Source organism: Plectropomus leopardus, chromosome 8 (genome assembly GCF_008729295.1).
Source record: "Plectropomus leopardus isolate mb chromosome 8, YSFRI_Pleo_2.0, whole genome shotgun sequence".
Classification (NCBI taxonomy): Eukaryota; Metazoa; Chordata; class Actinopteri; order Perciformes; family Serranidae; genus Plectropomus; species Plectropomus leopardus.
This window is the reverse complement of record NC_056470.1, coordinates 22,749,846-22,769,704: the sequence shown is the minus strand read 5'-3', so window position 1 is coordinate 22,769,704 and position 19,859 is coordinate 22,749,846. Positions and strand designations below refer to the sequence as shown.

Here is a 19,859-nt window from a genome sequence, read left to right as displayed (position 1 = left end):
AAAAGCAGAAAGGGTCTTTCCGTTTGTTATTGAGTGAAACCGAGAAGGGTTGTCTAAAGTAATCTAGCATTGTGAGAAAGAGGAGATTGGCTCCATTGAGGGTCTCACTACTCAGCCAACCCCCCACCCACCCCCCCGCCCCCCGCCTCTCTGCGGTCCAACAGTCCGCTCAGAATAACCCTTCTAATAAGTCACTTGGAAGAAAATGTGGGGAGTCAGCTGATTCGTAATCCGCTCTCTTTCTCGCTCTGTGCTCACACATCAAGAGTCAGATTGATATGTGCAATCACATGAAAGGCCCTCTGCGGTGGGGCTATCATGGTCTAGTAGCCCTGCAGGTGTTTTCGTGTATGTGTGTTTTGGCCAAATGAGAGCTGGCTGATGCATTTGCAATGGAAATCCCTCATCCATAATATGCCTCAAGTGTAAACAGTAGGATGAGAGAACAGCCAGGAAATGCATGTATTCTTCTCCGTTGACATTGATGCGATTTACATATTAAATCTGCGCTGATGGTGTATTTATTCGATTTAGAGACTATTAAGAGGTGTTCCACTGTTACAAAAAAGGATCTAATTACTCTGAATGTGTTACGTATGATGAAAAATATGAAACACCAATATGATAATGCATTCCTTACATGTCTTTAGAAACTAATTTCATCACTTGTACATGTTCACTACAACATTATTTTAGATACTCACTTTTCAATCTATTCCCTCAAAGTTGCAGATACAACATGCATGGTCTTTGTTCACACTGTCGCCTCGCAGGGGTGAACAAAGAGTCAGAGGGATTCGGATGACTGACAGGCCTGTGAACTGTTACAGACAGGCTCCGTTTCTCTATCTTAAAACCCTAATCATGCTTGCCAAGGGTTTTATTAGTATATGAAGGCTCTTTCCGTGTTGCAGTGAACATTGAGTCAGTTTCTGCTCCAAAATATTTGCACAGTTCATGATAATGTATGATGATGGCCTCACATAAATGGCATCACATATTTCACGCAAATATTTTCAGTGGAGTAAAAAGACATCTAATCATTTGTTGGCAAAGCGAATGATAAGAATGCCCATTTCCACAGACACATTTGGCAGTATAATGACATCTGTGATTGTTGTTTCATTTTACGTTTTTTTTTTTAACTGTGCTGCTTTCCTCTTCTTCAACACTGGCTGTCAGTCTGCAAGACATTCCTATTTCTTTAAACTTTTCCTTTCTCTTTCAAGTATTGTTCCCAATAGAGCTCATGCCCTATTTAAACCATAATAATGCAAGCTAATGTAACCATTCATATAAGCTCAAACAGAGTTTAATAAAGAAATGTCATCTTTGTATGAGTCTTTTGCGCCTTCAAAGGGGGAAATAGGAAGTCAAGGTGACGAAAGTAATCTCAAGAAAGCTTTTGCAGGACACAATGCTGAAGAGCAGGCTGTGGATTTATGGCTGCTCCACAAACCAGCTGTAACTGTAGCATATACAGTATCTGTATACTGTATGTATATAATATAGCTAAAGCTTCATAAAAGCCTACATGTCATATTATTTCCAAAACAGCAGTGGTGTAAAGTAACTTAACACATTTATTCAAGTACTGGGCATAAGTAAAACTGGAGGTACTTTTATTTTACTTTAATATTTCAGTTTTATACTACTTTATACTCTACATTTCACAAGGAAATGTATTTTTTACTCTATACTACATTTATTTGATAGCCGGAGTTACTTTACAAATTAGGATCTTACAAACAAAATACATGACCAGTTTATAATATGAAATCCTTTGCTATAAATTTAGGGACATTTCACGCCAAAATCAAAAATGCATATTTTTCCTGTGTGTAACACTGTTTATCAGTCAAGATTGTTTTGGTGTAAGTTGCTTAGTGTTGGAGATATCAATTGTACAGATGTCTGCTTTCTCTACAATATAATAGAAACAGATGGCACTTGGATTGTAGTACTTAAAGCCGCCAAAAAAATACATTTGAAAAACTCATCAGCAATGTCTTTTTTTTCAGAAATCATGACCTGGTTACTCAAGACAACCACAGACCTTGTTGTGAGCAATTTAATGTCGGAACTATTTTCTTTCTACCAAACTACATCCGTCGACTGTATCACTGTGCAGAAGGAAGTGCACATCTACTCATGGATGAGAAAATGTTGGCGGCTTGAGATGTAAAGATTAATGGCTTCCTCCTCGGCTGAGCTTGGTGATCTAACAGTAGATGACCACTTCCTTGTCTGCAGTGATTCGATTGGCAGGAGTAGCCTAGTTCAGTAGAGAGAAAATAGTTGCTGCATGAAACTACTCACAACAAGGTCTGTGGATTATTTTGAGTAACCGGGTCATGATTTCTATAAAGAGACATTTCTGTTTAGTTTTTCAAATGTATTTTTTTGGCGCTTTGAGCACCCCAAGCCCAGGTGCCATCTACTTCCATTAAATTCAAGAGAAGGCAGACATTTCCACGGCTGATATCTCCACTATTTGGCAGCTCACACTGAAACAATCTAGAATGATAAATAGCACTACAAAGAGGACAAGTATGTATTTTTGACTTTGGGGTTAGCTGTCCCTTTAAACTATTCAACAGTAGCATATGAAGCAGTTTAAATGTGATCCACCTCAACATTTAATGGCTCCTCATGTGTGTCAGTAAGCATATTAAAATACTATTACATACATTATATGTATAATAACATTTTTCTGATTATACTCTGTACTTCTAACTTTGTCTAAAATATTGGCATTTTGCTTGTAACAGAATGTTAGCGTTTTACTGAAGTAAAAGATATGAGTACTTTTTAAACCAATGGGTATTTTTATGCAGAGGAGTTGGTATATTAGAGCATGGGCTGGACATAAGCTAAATATACTTTGACTATAATAATTTACCCTGACAACGCTTCATCTTTGAACGTTTGAACCCTTGAACCCTTCAACAACCACATGCTTGCATCTTGTGACTAATATCACAGTTGCCTTCACTCGGCAGCCTGAATGCACTGATGCAAATGCACATTATTGCTGTGTGCAACATGGTTGTATGATAAGCCTTCTGCGCTAAGATCCCACTTGTCAATACAATCCAACAATATTTATCATCCAGTTGATGTTTGCTTCCTCTAAAGTCTGATTTTCACCCATGACATTATGAGTATTGATACCAAAATCAATACAGGACTTTTGTATTGACAAAGACATATAGAATAAGGGATGTAGAAATGTTTTGAAGATAAGATATAATAGTGACATCATCTTTAACCTGCACAAACAGAAAATAAGTCACACTGCTGTTAATTATTTCAGCGCAGTTCTTTGAACAAATATAACCTTTAGACTGTGAATGCTTCTCATCTCAGCTGACTGACTTTGACTGTAGAAAACAAGAGCAGCGCTTAACCTGTTCAATCACAAGTTACACTTGTTGCCACTCTAAGTCAGTTACGATAAACCTCATGGACGAGAACCACAGATACAGTATTACAGAGATGTCCAGGAGTGCTTAACTTTTGTTTCTACGGGACATTAATGTGGGTGGAAGTACCTTTGTATTTGGTGTTCTTTATCATCTTAGAGACACATTTTCATAAAAACAGGCTCTGCAGAAAGGTACTTGTCCTCACTGTCAAAGTTTTTATTGCAAGAAAGGCTGTGAGGTTAGATTTTATGATAACTTTAGGCCATTCATGCCTTTCAAGCTTGCTATCGTGTGTCTTGTGCTTTGTTTAATTCCCTTTGTTGCACTGTCCTGCATCATTTTATTCTGTGCTGATTTTTTGTGTTAGAACAAAGGAAGCTCACTCTCATATACACGTGATGAAGGGCAAAAAGGACTTTTAAATCAGATACAGTGGGTTTTATGAAAACATCCTCTGAAAAAGAAACATCTACCAGCTTTAAAGTGTCAAATATGATAAGTCGTGATTACATCTGTGTGAAAAAAACTTTTGTACAACATACTGCAATTGAAAAATTAACAAATTTACATTTTGTTATGAATACTTTATTGTTAAGATACAAACATGCACGTCAAGATAAAGCCATGAAGGTCCTGGTTGTGTCTGTTAGCTGATAGTTACTATGCAAAGTTATGGTTAGAGGAGGTGGCAATGATAAACTGTCCTATTGTCTTGCTGTTTGTCTTGTCATTTTAATATGAATAAAGGTACAAACAAAGACTCCCAAGTAACTTTGTTGTGGACAAAATGGAAAAGAAATACTCTAGACTTTAAATTACATTTTTATAACCTGAATTAATGATGTTTATGATTTCAAGATCCTAAAGGTGAGCCTGTAATTATAGCCAGTAATTATAGTATATACCCCCAACCCCAATATTCAATTCAGTCCAATCCAATCCACTTTATCTATATAGCACGATTTTAACAAACACAAGGTTTCCAAAGCGCTGCACAGCAAGATAAAAAGCACAATCAATACACAATGCATAATAGGATAAAAGAAAATCAGATAAAATCAATCCAATTACCCAAATATCAAAAGCAAATATAGTCACAATCATATATAAGCAGAACAAATTACTGTTATTATTACCATGGTTCCTGGTGTACTGCTGTTCTGCTTGTCCATGTGGTGTCGTTGTATGCCAGTAGAACACGCCAGCAGAAAATGGCTCACGTCCGTAATCAAAAGATTTGGGCGATCCCATAATCTCGTTTTTATCTGATACAGAGTAGCCTACAAGGCCAAAACAGCCGATATCCATAGCAATACGATACTTTTTATTATTAAAAGGCCTATCATGCAGGGGAAAGCAGTGTGTTGTGGTTTATATTGTGTTACAGTTTGAAAATGTGATATTAACCAATACTGAAGATCTGATTTGAATGAAATTTTAATGTTTGTACATATTCCTAAGCCTCTCTTAACAGACACAGCCAGTGAAATCTGTCTCTGTGTTGGGTGTCTGGATGCCTTCTTTTCAGCTGAATTTCTTGTGTTTTTTTCAGTAAAACATTGCAGCTATTATTTGTCAGATTGAACTAGTCAGGTTGCATGCCCTGGTGTGCTGTGCTTGTGCATCGAATGTGTTGTTAGCAGTGGGGGAGCAAACAGTATAGGGATGCACAATATTGAATTTTTGCCTATTTATTATGTTTAGACATATGCTTTTCATCCAATATGCTGTTATTTCGGGCTCATTTTGGCTGATTTCTGATGAGATAAGGATGTACGCACCTATCTTTTTCCACCTAATTGCAGAAAACATCAAGTCTCTCCTGATGTGGAATTAACATATTACACCTACTTTTGTTGTGATGGCCAACCGGTGGCAGGTGCATACATAAAATACAATGCTTTTCATAATGTACACATTCACTAGGCAAAGCAATAAAAGTACATTGACCTAGTTTACATGTAGAACATGCCATATTTATTGTTATGGAGGCTAACAAATTTTAAATAAAAGTATAAAATTCATCCCACTTTAAGGGGCCTGGATTATGCTTTTTTTTTTAAAACAATCCTGACAATAGCCAAAACCAGGGCAAATTTGAACTATTTTGATTGTAATAAAAGTGGCATAATTAAAGTGCCACCATATTGGATTGTCATAGGTAGAAAAGTTAATTTCATTAAGATGCTGATATTTAATTCTAGCCATTTAGCCATAAGCCATTATTTACAGATACCAGTGACATGCCATTATAATTGTGCATCCCTAAAACAGTACATGCACCAGATGTGTTCATGACAACAGAAAGTTATTTGCTATGGAAAAATAAATAGGTATGACATAGAAGAGAGAAACTAATCCCTCTTTTAGTATTGAGGCAGAGATCAATCTTTAACATAAAAACATATCATGTAGTATCAATATTTTGGTATCGCTCTGCCAACCCCTAGTATTCAATTAATGTTAATGTCTTTATCAAATAATATTCGGCATATAGTCCACGAGAAGTCTAAGTAAAATGTCAATCATTTATCTCTGTTTCTGCTGCTGTCTACTGTTTACCTGTTTTCATGCCTGTCTGTGACGACGCATGGACAAACCAACAAAACAATCCACACACACATGCAAAAAAGTTGACAGAAAAGCAGACTTGTGTGGTGCAGCGGTGAGTTCACTGGCAGTGAGAATATACTCTATTACTTATATTTACTTGAAAAACCTGCATGCATGCGCTAATTTTGGTGGGAAAGGGGTACAAGTACAGTTTTATCATAGTACCTGCTTATGATAAGTAACATAATATAGGCTTTCCCCCCCGCCAGTGTCAACTCCCTGAATACAGCCCCTGTGTTACTAAATAATATTGCATGTTCTCACAGTGCTGGAAGCTATACAAAAAAACATCAATGTAAATGGGATTAATTTTTCCTCCACACAACCAGACAAAGGATACTGCCTCCTAACCAGTTGGCTGAGTATCTCTGCAGACAAAAGGCACTCCAGTCGCCACCTTTCACCTCACTAGTTCAGCACTCAGTCCTTGCCTCACTCAAGGCTGGAATAATAAGTCGTGTGTGTTATTGTGAGGTGAACTGTCGGCAAAGTGCTTCCAAACACTCAATGCGAGTGTCCTCAACAGTTTCCACCTGCATGTCTCCAAATAAAAGGGAGGCGGAGTCATGCTGGTACACACGATTGGCCTCAACCTGTAGACCTGTCTGCGAGGAGGACAGAGGGAGGCAGCAAGGGAGGGGTTGCCACCGACATAATTACAATACAGAGCAGTGAACTATCTGCAGACTAACTAAACCAGAGCGATATCTGTTCCCTCGGCTGTGCCCAGATACCCTTCCTCCTACATGCTAGATATATGTCCGTGGCGCTGAGGGGAAAGCGCATGTTTAATGGCATTTTGGAAGTCTCCGCGGCGCTCTCCGGGAAGAAGAGGAGACATTACGGCGCGAGTGAGCTAACGTTAGCTCGCTAACAAGGTCAGTTTGAATTTTGGCTTCTGTCGCTGTTTTAGCACCAGAACGGTTTAAAATGCCACCCTCGCCATCTTCGTTAACTCGGCTCGTTTACAGGATTAGCACTGGCTTCCATCCGCTGACAGGACGGGTAACCAGCTATTTTTACCACCAGCATACTCTCTTGACGTTAGCTTGTTAGTTAGCCCCGCTCGGTGGCTATCAGCCCGTTCGGTTTGTTCGACTTTGCTATTCGACCGTTGAAACCGATGGAGCTGGCTCACGTTAACACCACGGAGGTTATTGCCAAGAGGCAAGCTTTTGTTAGTAACAGCCTGGACGCGCTAACGTTAGCTGCAATATTTTGGGAAAGCTAGGCATTTGTGTGGTGGATGCTCCAGCAGCAGCAGCAGCAGCAGCTCGCTGCTTGTTCCGCCTAGAATAAAACAGGTGCATCTCTGCGCTAGCGGTGCACAGATGCAGGATAACGCAGCTAGTTACTGGGTTTGCAGTCATCATTTTTAGCCAGGTTTTGGGTTTCGTATTCCCAAAAATATCGAGTCTAAGTAGTGTGGGCTGGTACGTGATTTATCAAGGTTGAACGTCGTAGGTGGCGTTATCATTTATAAAGGCCTCGTCTACATACATGAAACGGGCCCGGTAGCTTTCAGTTAGTTAGCTAACGTTAGCAGTAAGACAGTAACTGGCTACTTGGATACAAATCTCAATCCTTTAATATTTGATTATGATAACAATGAGTTGTTCAATCAAACGATATAACGTCATCAGTTGTCATTAGCCACAGAGTGTTTCACATTTAAAGTCGCTGATGTTACATTGGGGAGGGCTGGTTTGACCTAACTTACTATTAGTTAGCGTCAACGTGTTTAACAGTAGTAGCTTCGCTTTAACCTAATGTTGTCTCACAATATAACGATTTATACATGTGTGGGTAATAATGCCACAATCACTAGTAGTTTACAATATTTAAGACGTAACATAATGGCTAATTTCATATATACTGTCAACTCTAGCAAGTTAATTTTACTTTTGAAAAAATCAAGGAAACTCATTGCCTTGAAAAATGCGAGCAAAGATAACTATTAGTCTTAATTTATGTTTACTTTATGTCTAATTCTTAAGTTCACTTAAAACTTAGTTATATTTGCTTGATTTTGTAAAGCTGTAGCAGCTTAAAATGACAAATTTAATTGAATTAGGGATGCCAGATATTGGATTTTTGGATCTTCAATATACCAAAATATTGGTCGATAACAGATACCGATATATTCAGAAGTTTTAGCAACTTTAGTAAACCAAGTGTACTGTGCTTTATATCTGTATTCTGATGATTGCAAACAAGTCAATCATTTGTATTTTGTAAACGTGAACACAACAGAACTTACAGTTCCCCTTACTTCACCATTGGCAAGATCTTCTTTGTGATGATCAAGTTAAGTCAGACTAACTTTTTACTGAAGTTGCTAACACTTAAAATAGAACAGGATCATTGCACATGTCATTTTTAAGTTTCAACAACTTCATAAAATGAAGCAAATACAGCTACATATTTTATAAACTTAACAATTTAATATAAAGTATACATTTAAATTGTTATATTTACTTTACTTTTTCAAGGCAATCAGTTTCTAATATTAAGTAACATCAACTTGTCAAATTTTACAGTGTACATATGTCACTTGTTGGGAAGAATTATATAGCAGATATTTAAAGTTTTCATTGTTTTTCTCTTGAAGCTTTTCTCTCGTTTCATGCTAAATCTGAATACAGAGACACATACAAGACAGTTTTGTTTGTTTGCAACATTCAGTAGTTTTTAAAGTATTAATCAAGTTGCTCTCAGGTCATCATGCCAGGTTTCACTCAGCCAGGGCAGAGTTTGTGTTTCCTCTCCACATATTTCATTAGTTGGTTGAACAGTGTAGAGGGCAACACAAGGGAAACATCCAATTGCAAAGCAAGCTTGTCTTGTGGATATGTTTGTTATTCAGCTCATGCACTATCTAGAGGCTGCTGGATGTGGTACGTCAATTCAATTGGCCCTGAGTGCCACTGTGCATCGGAGCCCTAATTATTTTTGATGGTTTTAAAGTTTTAACTACTGTTGAACTGCAGACAGCACGGATATCGTGGTTGTAAAGGGTTTCGTCCCCCCCTCACTAGTGCAGGCGGCTTTGTGAAACGGGCAGAAATCACCCACACTCAAGCCTGTGTCATTGTACTGTTTACTATACATAAAAAGGGGCTCGTCATAGAAACAGTGAGGTTTAATAGGTGTTCAGTGGAAAATGAAGTTTTATACTCAGCTCCCAAATAAATATTGTAAAAAACACTTTCATATAACCTTTATTTTAGCATGTGGGCTTTTTAAAGTACATGTCTTGAATATTTTAGTGCCCCATAGCTTAGCCCTGATGCTGTGAGAAGGGATACTGTCATGATGATAATAATTAGTCACAATTATCCCCTCTATTAGTAGCTGAAAATGTGATCTCTGTTTTTAGAATGATACATAAATACATAACATATGTTTATTTATGCCTTTAAGCTAATCCTCTCAATAACAGGCAACATGGCTTCATCTTGTTAAACCATGTTTTGATTGTTGGCCTTTTCCTCAAATCGCCGTTACATGTTTTCTCATGCACATGTTTCATTCTTAATATTGTTTTGTTGATGATTTGAACAGCATGTTGGGGCACTGCAAATCAACATATTAAAACATCTCATATTTCTTAATGAGATGTTGTTTGGATTGGATTCTGAATTACTCGCACACTGTGAAATGAGAACGTGATAGAATCTAGGCCACATTGTGGAGAGCTTACTTTGATGCTCAGATGTTGCCCCCCCCCCCCCTTCTCCACATGTGTGTTTATGAGTGTGTGTGTGCGGGTGCAGCCTGAGGTGAGGTGTGCTCATTGTGAATTAAATTAAGTTTATGGGTAATAACCTATTTTAATGTAAATGTGTTTGTTTTACATGTAAATACAAATTCACTGATGACTATGTTTTGCCTTTACACTCAGCTGGCATACTTGAGATTCAGCCTCTGTGTTTTTGTTTTTTCTTTTGTCTAGGATCTTGAGTGTCAGAAGAGGGTTGTGCACAGGAAGTGGGTGATAAGGTGCATGTCTCAACTTGGTTAATGCGTTAGGTGAGACATGAGTCAGAACTCCCCACCTATTTGCAAGTAGGTTGCAAAAAGTCACATTAGCAAAACGGATAACCAGTGTTACTACTTTTTCGTGTTGCAGAGTGACTTTTTTTTGTTGATATATCTAACGTTGGAAATGTTATTTCTTTGACATGTCCAGTGTTTTAAACTACATGCAGGATACAGAGAGCCCCGTGGATGTGAATTGATTGTATGTTCTTGTTTTCCCAGCTGGCAGTCTAGTCATAACAGTAGATTTCTGTGCCAGCAACATCACACATTTACCCGCATTAGATATTAATCATCATCATTTACAGTGAAAGCCAAATACATAAATTACACAATAAGCCCTGAGTTGTTTTTCTTGCATACATTAGCCTACATGTTGTTATTAGTCACTGACAGTAGATGATCTACTGACACAATTGATTTTCCTAGCAAACAAATAACTGACTGTAGCTACCTTAGTATGTAGGTTTTTGTCCAGTGATGAATCATACATTTTGTAATGTAAAAGCAGTGCGTTGGCCTGTTTCAATAGCTCTGGCTGAGCTGCACACCACCATCGAGGTACTCGCTCCTTACAATTGTTTGATCAGAATAAGGTGGGCAGTTATTGTAAAAAAAAGAACGAAGGAGGGAGACTGTACTTGAATCCAAAGAAACTAAAGTTGCAAAAGTAGCTGTTAGTGGTATGAATTTGGCAGGTTAACAAAAGGCTGAATATTGATCTGTCAGAGATAATTTGTACTGCACGATTCATAGTAATACAGTCTATTGGTTTTTATCAGCTTTTCCAAAGGCTGAGTTATCTTTAGTGTAATAAGAATAAAGTAACCAAAAATTCACTGTCTCAACATAGTTTAAATTACAAAGTCAACGCACAACTACAGAAGGCTTTGTCGTTATAAGCCTTATAAAACACAGTTGTCCCTCATGAGGTCTGAGGTCAATTATCCTTTAAACTATATTCCCTTCATTCTTTTCCTTCATGATATGTAGTGAAATTAGAGGTGTGTAAATAATCAGCAGGATTTCTGACCATTACCACCAATTCCCACAGAGTTACTTATCACACCCACCTGCAACAATGTTTTCTATTGAAAATCTTTCTGCCCCATTCAGCAGGGATAATACAGTCGCTCAACTGTTTAATAAGCCGCCTTTTAGAATACATGAATTGCAAACGAGCCTTATTAAATGGGTTTTAAAGGTTAAAAAAAACAGCTTCAGATGCTGGGAACTAAAAATGAATGAAAATGTTAAGTGTGTTGCCCTCATTTTTTAGATACTTAATGTAATTTTCCACAAGAACAGGTACAAACCAGATGTTTGAATGTCAGATGCCGGAGTGATAATGTGATGTTGATATCATACAGGTTTTTAAAAATGTATATAATCGATTTCCTGACTAGAGAGAGAGAGTCGGGGGGTAAGGGAGTGTTTTAGAGAGAGAAGCAAACTAATCTTCTGAAGCTTAGTTTTATTTGCTCCAGCATTTGGAGGTACACACTTTACTGAGAAACCATGCATTTGCGTGCATGGCTGATTTTAGTAATGACTACCTCTCATTATGTTCATTACATTTCATAGCTTATCCCAAAACAATGAGATTGAGCGGCTGTTCCTGCCTGTATTTGAGAAAATACATGTACATTTTGTGATTGAAACATTTGTTTTGGTTCCCATGAGTTCCCTATCCAATCGCAGCCCTCTTTTGCCGGCTGTTTCTTGCATGAATCATCCAAATAGCGTGTGGGTGAGTCCAAACAGCATAAAGCATTCTTAAAAAGATGAGTTTTGTATAAATTGACTGATTTCATGATGCAGGTTGTTGATCAAAATGTTTGCCAGTCAATGAAAAGTATTTTTTTTTCACTCTCTGTGAGAAGGCATCTTGGTTTGAAGCGGTCTAGAAAAGGGAATATTTTGTATAAGTTGACGTCACAGCTTTGTGCCAGTCAGGCATTAGGATTCCAGGCAATTGGATGACCCTCCTCTGCCCATTTCTGAGTGCTACAGGATTGAGGTTGGCTGGGTCAGCACAATGGAGACTCTAATTCCAACCCCCAGGGCACCTAATTAAAACTTACAACCAAGACAAACAACCTTTGACACTCATGCATCTCGTGAGAATCGCTATTACTGAAAATGCCATGACAGAGAAGTGAGGATCAGGAGGAGATCAATGTGTCCTTTTTCTAATAATGTTTATTACTTTGAAACGACATGTTTGGAATCTAAATAGAAAATGGAAATATATTTCATGCTCTTGGCACAAACAACTAATTGCATGCATTTGGGAGCAGTGTTTTTAGCTAGTCTTGTGGTTGTGTGGTGATTTTTCAATTCCTGATACTGCTTCAATTAAATATTGTAGTGGGAAGACAAATGTTGTGTCCAAAATCACTCCTTCCTTCACACATTCACTAGTCCTTATATAATAGACATGGAGGTTTAACTGAGACGGTCTCCCTCTCTCCCTCTCTCTCTCTCTCTCTCTCTCTTCTCTCTCTCTCTCTCTCTCTCTCTCTCTCTCTCCTCTCTCTCTCTCTCATCAAAAACTAGTTTTGCTTTACATGTTCTAAGACAAAGTCAGTTACAAATGAAATGCATAATATGCTTTAAGTCAACTATCAATAATTACAGGTGTTTATAGACTTTGTGAGTAAATGTCATGCTTCGGAGACAATTAAGTTCCTCAGTATTGGCAGGGGAAAAAATTATTAGTTGTAGCCTCTTCCATCCTCAGTAATCTATGATTACCAGTCTGCACAAGCCTTGTAAATATAAGGAGTGATTTTGGACACCGCAGAAGTATGTTGCAGAGGAGTTCTTAAAGTAATAGAGCAGTGGTGCTGCTCTTAAGATTAATTCTGTTGTTAACATGACCTTAAGAGTATTTCACTTTTTGTCCTATGACATAAATGCGTCAGTAAATACCCTACAAGTGAGTTTTAAAATTTTTATATGTCTTAAAAAAAAGGAGGTTGCCAACAATGGCTAAATGAGACAACAGAATGTCATCATGTCGAACACGGCTTACACGGCTTGCTGTGGTAGGGATGTTGTGGTGTCGTTTGTTTATAGGTAACGTGAGCTTTTCACTCCAAAATGTGTATGTTTCATGAACGTTTGTCCCAAAGTTTGTTTCATGCAATAATCCAAAATCCAATTTAAAAAATCCAAGACTTTTTGACGAAGGCCCCAGGGCGATGTTAACTTCTATGTCAGCCTATAGAAAAACATAACTTCTGGAGCACTCTATAAAATATTGAGGTATTTGGTCTAAAATAGTGATATGTGATTTTCTCCATATCATCTGAAACTTTATCATATAAGATGTAATGCTACTTGTATGTTTGCAGAGGTTTTTTTTCCCCAGTTGTCACTTTGTCCCTCTCATGTTTGTTTTTTGTTTTCTCACATAGCTGGCTGACATGGCTGTCTAACAGGCTGCCAAAGATCTCTTCATGGATCACAGAGGACAACAAAGAGAAACCACTGCATCTGTGAGCATATCCAATAACTAGGAAATCTGACCTACAAGCATATCATCAGACTGACGTCAGTGCATGTGGCCTCTTAAGTTGTTCATAGACATCTGTTGGGCAGCCCAAAGGCCTATTGCTATGCACTATAAACGGAAAAACACGAGCTGTGGGGATGCTGGGAGGAGCAGGCTTCTTTCGTGCAGGACTATCCCTCTGGTAATAGGGCTTCTGGTGACCATGGCCCAGGGCACTGCGCCAGAACAGCAAGAGACACTGGCGGAGATGATATCTGTGGAACTAGAGGCTTCTATGCAGTCCTCTGTGCTCTCTGAGCTCCAGGCTGCAGCATCTTCAGTAGGTGAGGGGCCACCTACAGCTATCCCAGATTCCTCTGCAAAGAGTGGGGGAGTGCACACTGGCATCCCTGACTCCTCTGCAATCGTGGGCCAGGTGTTTCAGTTGAAAGTTCCACCGGGACCAGCCAATGCAACCTGTAATGTCCACGTAAGTACACTGAAGATGAAACAAGTCAACGTTGAGATTAATCAAGTGTTGATTTTATGTGGAAAAGTATTTGGCATGTAATATTGAGCTCCTCAGAATGCAATATTAATGTTTTGGTTTTTACAAATAATTGTGTGTAAATTATTTGACATTAATTCAGTGAGATTGAAATTAATCAGTCAATGAGAATAGCATTTGTGTTGAAAAAAGACGCAAAATAACAAAATAAGTAATAAGGGAGGACTTTGGTTTTTTTTTACTGATGGCCTGTAGGTCTTTTTTCCCCCTTTTTATTTGGGATGTGGCTATTTATTAGACCCAATCCTAGTATTATTTGTGTGCTACTAACTTTACAATAGACTGTCATAAAATAGTATTCTTCCATAATCTTGATTTTATTGCTAGAATTTGCTTGCTGTAGTTCTAGGTTTAAATCAATATTTTTTGCAAACCTGATTTGTAATTATATTGGAGAAATACTGCATTTTGGCCTAAGCTATACTCTCTAAGTGTATAATAAAGATATAGGTGAACTCTGTTATAGTGAAAGAAAGAAACAGGATGTGTGAAAACTTGAAGTACCTCTTTATTGTTCTTTAATGTCTCTCGTGGGGACTACAGTGTTTTTCTTTGACTGTAGAAACACATAATATATGGTATTTATCCCTTCAGTTTTGATCACTGTGTCACTGCTGATTGAATCTGACTTTGGTGCAATTTGTTCCAGTCTGAATGAGATGAGATTATTATTGGCCCAAGTGGTGATGCAGAATGATATCCTGTCATACAGTAATAACTCAAAATGAAGAGTGATGACTCATATAGTTGTTATGAATAGAAACTCACGCTGCTTCCTGTTCAGATTTGGTGGGATTTTATAAACTGAATGGAATGTGGAGGGGTGGGAGTCGGGGGATAGTGAAAGTGTTTCTGCTTTTACTCGAGATATTTGAAGGTTGTACATTCATCCATTCTGTTCCTTTATCTAGCTCCTATTACACCAGCAACTTGTTCAGTATCAAACAATTAATTACAGGGTTATGTCTATGTTACTGTTATTGATCCACAATTTTCCAAGGAAAACTCTCACAATTGCCAATGCTTCTCCTAGTCAAACTTAAGTAATTTTAAGACATCACCTATGTCCTGGTAACTTGTAATGGTCATTCATAATTGTTTTTGAAGCAAATTATCAGGTAATGAAATAAGTTGTTACTTTTTCCTTTTCAGAAGTATCTGTATAATACAAAACTGTAATTGTGGTTTCTTTTTCCTCCTGTAGCTAACTGAAATGGAAAAAGAGACTTTACCCTCCTGGCTATATTGGGACAAAGAGAGCTGCATTCTGAGAGGCTTGGCCCTGGAGCAGGATAAAGGTGTGTATCATATCTTGGTGTCTGGAGAGGAGATAATTGAGAAGACTGGCAGCCAAGTGTTTCCCAGTACGGTCTTCTCTATTGAAGTGTACCCAGAAGAACGGGCGGACACTGAGCCAGCCCTGCTCACACTACAGTCTGATATCAGCGGCATCCAGCCTTTCACCTGTGGCTCTGAGGAGCTTGTCACTGTCCTCACTGTCATCTTGGATGCTGACTTGACCAAGATGGTTGCTGAACAGAGGGTCAACTTACTGGGCATTATGAGAAAATTCTCTCATGTGCCCCTCGAGCACATGAGGGTGGTCCCTGTTGTCAACAACCGCTTATTTGACATGTCTGCTTTCATGGCTGGACCAGGGAATGCTAAGAAGGTGGTGGAAAATGGGGCTCTACTTTCATGGAAACTCGGATGTGCCCTTGACCAGGGCAGTATCCCTGACATCAACAGCGTCCAATCCTCAGCAAAGGATGGGACCATGTCAGCCAGGCTGGGATACCCAGTGGTTGGCTGGCACATTGTTAACAAAAAGCCCCATGGAGTGAAACGGGTCAGACGGCAGTTGTACAATACTCCTACTCCAGTGCCCTCTCTGCTTCCTCCAACTACTCACCCCGAGCCCCCTGCGCGTGTTGTTCCAACCCCAACCTCACCCTCTATTGCCCCAGCAACAGACAACTCTGCTCCCCCTGTCCGAGGCCCTTTGCCCCTTCCAGTGAAGCCCACTATGAGGGTCAGAGATCAGATAGCCCACACACCTGTTTTTGGACCTCCCCAACCCACAAGAGTACTAGGAACCACAAGCACCATCCCTATTCAGCCTACCATGACCAGGCCTACGTTTGTGGAGGCCACTGCTTCACCAACACCACCAGGCACCACTAAAAGACCCAAACCCTCTGCTACAAAGAGACCCAAGAAAACCAAAACCACTCCAGCTCCCCGGGAGCCCAAGTCCACCACACCTAAACCACCAAAACGCACCACTCCTCTCTCTTTGGCTCCAGACTCTAATCAAAACCCAGAGATCCGTAACGCCATTGATCAGGTGAATGCATGGGTGGGCACATATTTTGAGGTTAAGATTCCTCCTGATACATTCTTTGACAAGGAGGATGGTACAACTGATAAGTTGCGTTTGACTTTGAAGAAGACTCCCAAAGAAGCAGTGAGTGAAACATCTTGGATCCAGTTCAACAGCACTATCCAGCTTTTGTATGGACTTCCAGAGGAGCAGCATGAGGGGAATCATGAGTACTTCATGTTGGCTACTGATAAGGGTGGAAAGAGCATTATGGATGCATTTGAGGTTCAAGTCAACCGTTGGTCTTCTAATGACAAACCATCAGTTGTGTTTGCTGCTCGTTTCCAGGGCGACCCCAAAACTGTAAGCAATGACGTCCATAAGAAGATTCTTTTGACCAAAAAGTTGGCTTATGCCCTTGGTGATCGCAACAGCAGCACAGTAACCCTGAGAAACATCACCAGAGGCTCCATTGTGGTGGAATGGACCAACAACAGCCTCCAGCAGAGTCCTTGTCCAAAGGACCAGATCACAGTTCTCAGCAACAGGATCTCTGAACCCCAAGGGACTCCTAAAGTGGCCTTCATCAAAGCCATGGAGCCGGAGTTTAAACCCATTAACATCTCCATTCGTGGCACTAATAAATGTCAAAGCTACACGTTCATCCCACCAGGAGAGGTGCCAATGCCTGTTCTCCCTACAGCTACACCTTCACCTGGGACAGGTCGTAGGAGCACTGATGATGTTTACCTACACACTGTCATTCCAGCTGTAGTGGTAGCGGCACTGCTGCTCATAGCCGGGATCATAGCCATGGTCTGCTATCGCAAGAAGCGCAAAGGGAAGATGACCATAGAGGAGCAAGCTACTTTCATCAAGAAAGGAGTCCCCATAATATTTGCAGATGAGTTAGATGATTCCAAGTCGCCCCCGTCCTCCAGCATCCCTCTTATCCTTCAGGAGGAGAAGCCCCCACTTCCCCCTCCAGAGTACCCTAACATGGCAGGCCCCCACAGTACCCTGCTGAACCAGGATCTTCTGGAGGAGTATTCAGTTTATCAAGATGATGATCCTAATGCACCTCCTTACCAGCCCCCACCACCATTTACTGTCCCAATAGAGGGCAAAGGCTCTCGCCCCAAGAACATGACCTCATACAGGTCACCACCTCCCTACGTGCCTCCCTAACGCACACTAGCGCTTTCAGTTTGGAAAGCAGGTGCAATGTAGGGATGCTTGTTGAAAACTACTACAGGAGTAATTTTACATGTGTTCAATGAAAAGGCTTTGACTTTGTAGGACGCAGGCAACCATACCCACATATTTGACCATCATGGATAAGACACTATCGTACAATTCTACTACTGGCACAGGGCAATGGATGGGGAACAGTTTGTAATTTCAGCACTCCTTTTTTTTTAATTTTTTTTTTTTATTTTGGTTGTCCTTCAGATCTGCTTTTGACTTCTTGCATATCCTTTTTGTCTGTTTTTGCCAAGAAGAGTCAATTTTATCTTCAATGATGTACTATTTCTATTGTATAGAAAATAATAAAGAAGCAGTAAAGACTGAAGCCCACAGGGTCTTTGAGCAGATGTCACCATGACAACAGACTCGAGGCTCTCCCTCACAATGTTAATCTTTATGAGTTCTATATCACTCTTATCTGTCCTTCAGCTAGGTTTACTAAGATTTTGCACCTGTTATTTCTAGAGGGGAATGAAATACAAAAAGCCAAACTGAAAGCATGAAACACTTTATTTACACAAAAATCTGTTTGTTTCTTAGATCTCTCCCCGTTCTCTCCTATGCTTTGCTCCCTCTTGACAATAACATGCAAACCTTGCACTTATGCAAATTCTTGTTAAACCTTGCACTATGTGTCTTGCGCAGAACTGAACGCAGTTAATGGTAGTCCAATAAGGAGAAAAGATTTCCTTTTTGTATCCTTGAGCTCGCCACATGACTGAGATTCCTCTGGTACTTGATCACAAAGGACATTACACTGATCACGCCTGTTGTAGATGTAGCCTAATTAAGTTACAAAAACAAATAATGACTTTTTATTTTGTTTTGTTAATGTGTGTGCCACTGAACCTGCCTGTGAGATGACTGGTTTTGCTGTTGCCAAGGTGATGTCTGTGGTCACAAGGCAAACCTTGCAGGGTTGCTACTACAATAATGAAGGGTCCAATGGAACGCTGTGGTTCCCAGCAGGGTGAAAATTGGTGACTAAATCAATGAGGTGGATCCACTGTCTTGTATTCAGTTGGTTTTGTTGGTATGAGGGGTGGGTGGGCTTAGAGTACTGTATTATCACTGCTCTGCCTCAAGGTGTTGCACTGTTATGTTTAGTGCACTGCCTGTTGTCAGTTCAGATGGGGCATGGGGACAAGGGGATGTACATAATTGTGTGCCTGTGAAATTAAACAACTCCATAATGTTAGTGTTTTATCAGTAAACATAGTTGGGGAAGGGAGGGCCGGAGTGGGAAATAATTTTATTTTTTAATTGTATGTCTAGATTTATGATCACAATCATGGAGAGAACAAAAAAAAAGACTTTATAGTTTGTGAGGGTACAAAAGAACGTTTACCTTCCCATCACAAAAAAATAATGCATTATCTCAATATGATGGGGAACAAAGAAACCACAACAATATGTGAATTATGTACATTTCATATCTGATATCACCATAAGAAAAAATGGTTAAAAATCTAATGTTTTTACTGAGTTTTTGATACAGTCTTAAACTTGTTTTATGAAAATATATTAATAAAATGTAATACTATTTGTAAAGCCTCAAATATGGTGTATAGTCCCTTTTTTAATATAAACGTGGTACTGGATCAGATATTGTTTTCAAGATGTGTATAGGTGTGTTAAACTGCAGATGAACACAATTTACCAGATAAATGCGAATGCAATATACAGTTAATTGAAAATATGTTGAAACTTTATTATAAATGTTATATTTACATGGTCAAAAGCGTTAAAGGTGAACAAACAACCATTTTAAAAACGTTGATATTATTCTGGAGGCTATTTAACATGATAAAAAAAAAATACTGCATCCTACTCATATATGCACATATTGCGAGGGTGCGCTGGGAGTACACTAGGTGGTGGCCTCATCATGGTAAACGGTAACTGCCTGCCAGTGACGGGATGAATGGTGTATAGAATTTCAACATCTGCAATATAAATAAATAGTCTGACACTTTCTGAATCTTATTAGTGGCACTGTTAACATTTATGAGACAGGGTCAATATGTCCTGTTTCTGACTTTCGTCTTCCAGTAGTTGCAGTTTATGGAAGTGTTGTCTATTGGAATGGAGAAATCCACGGCAGGATTTCAGTGCATGTTTTACAGTCAGTCATCCTGC

At 39.3% G+C, this 19,859-nt stretch overlaps 1 protein-coding gene across 1 annotated transcript; it reads left to right on the top strand.

Annotated features, from left to right (window-relative positions):
* Positions 1-6,643: 6,643 nt before the first annotated feature.
* On the top strand, positions 6,644-19,269 carry LOC121947105 (dystroglycan-like). Its single transcript, XM_042492010.1, has 3 exons — positions 6,644-6,919; positions 13,505-14,071; positions 15,354-19,269. Exons 2-3 carry the CDS (start codon positions 13,649-13,651, stop codon positions 17,658-17,660), a joined length of 2,730 nt encoding a protein of 909 aa, XP_042347944.1. The 5' UTR covers positions 6,644-6,919; positions 13,505-13,648; the 3' UTR covers positions 17,661-19,269.
* The last annotated feature ends 590 nt before the right edge of the window (positions 19,270-19,859 follow it).

Coding starts and splice junctions, on each gene's coding strand:
- LOC121947105 (XM_042492010.1), top strand. CDS start 13,649: ATGTGGCCTCTTAAGTTGTTCATAGACATCTGTTGGGCAGCCCAAAGG. Junction 14,072..15,353: donor ATGCAACCTGTAATGTCCAC/GTAAGTACACTG, acceptor TTCCTCCTGTAG/CTAACTGAAATGGAAAAAGA.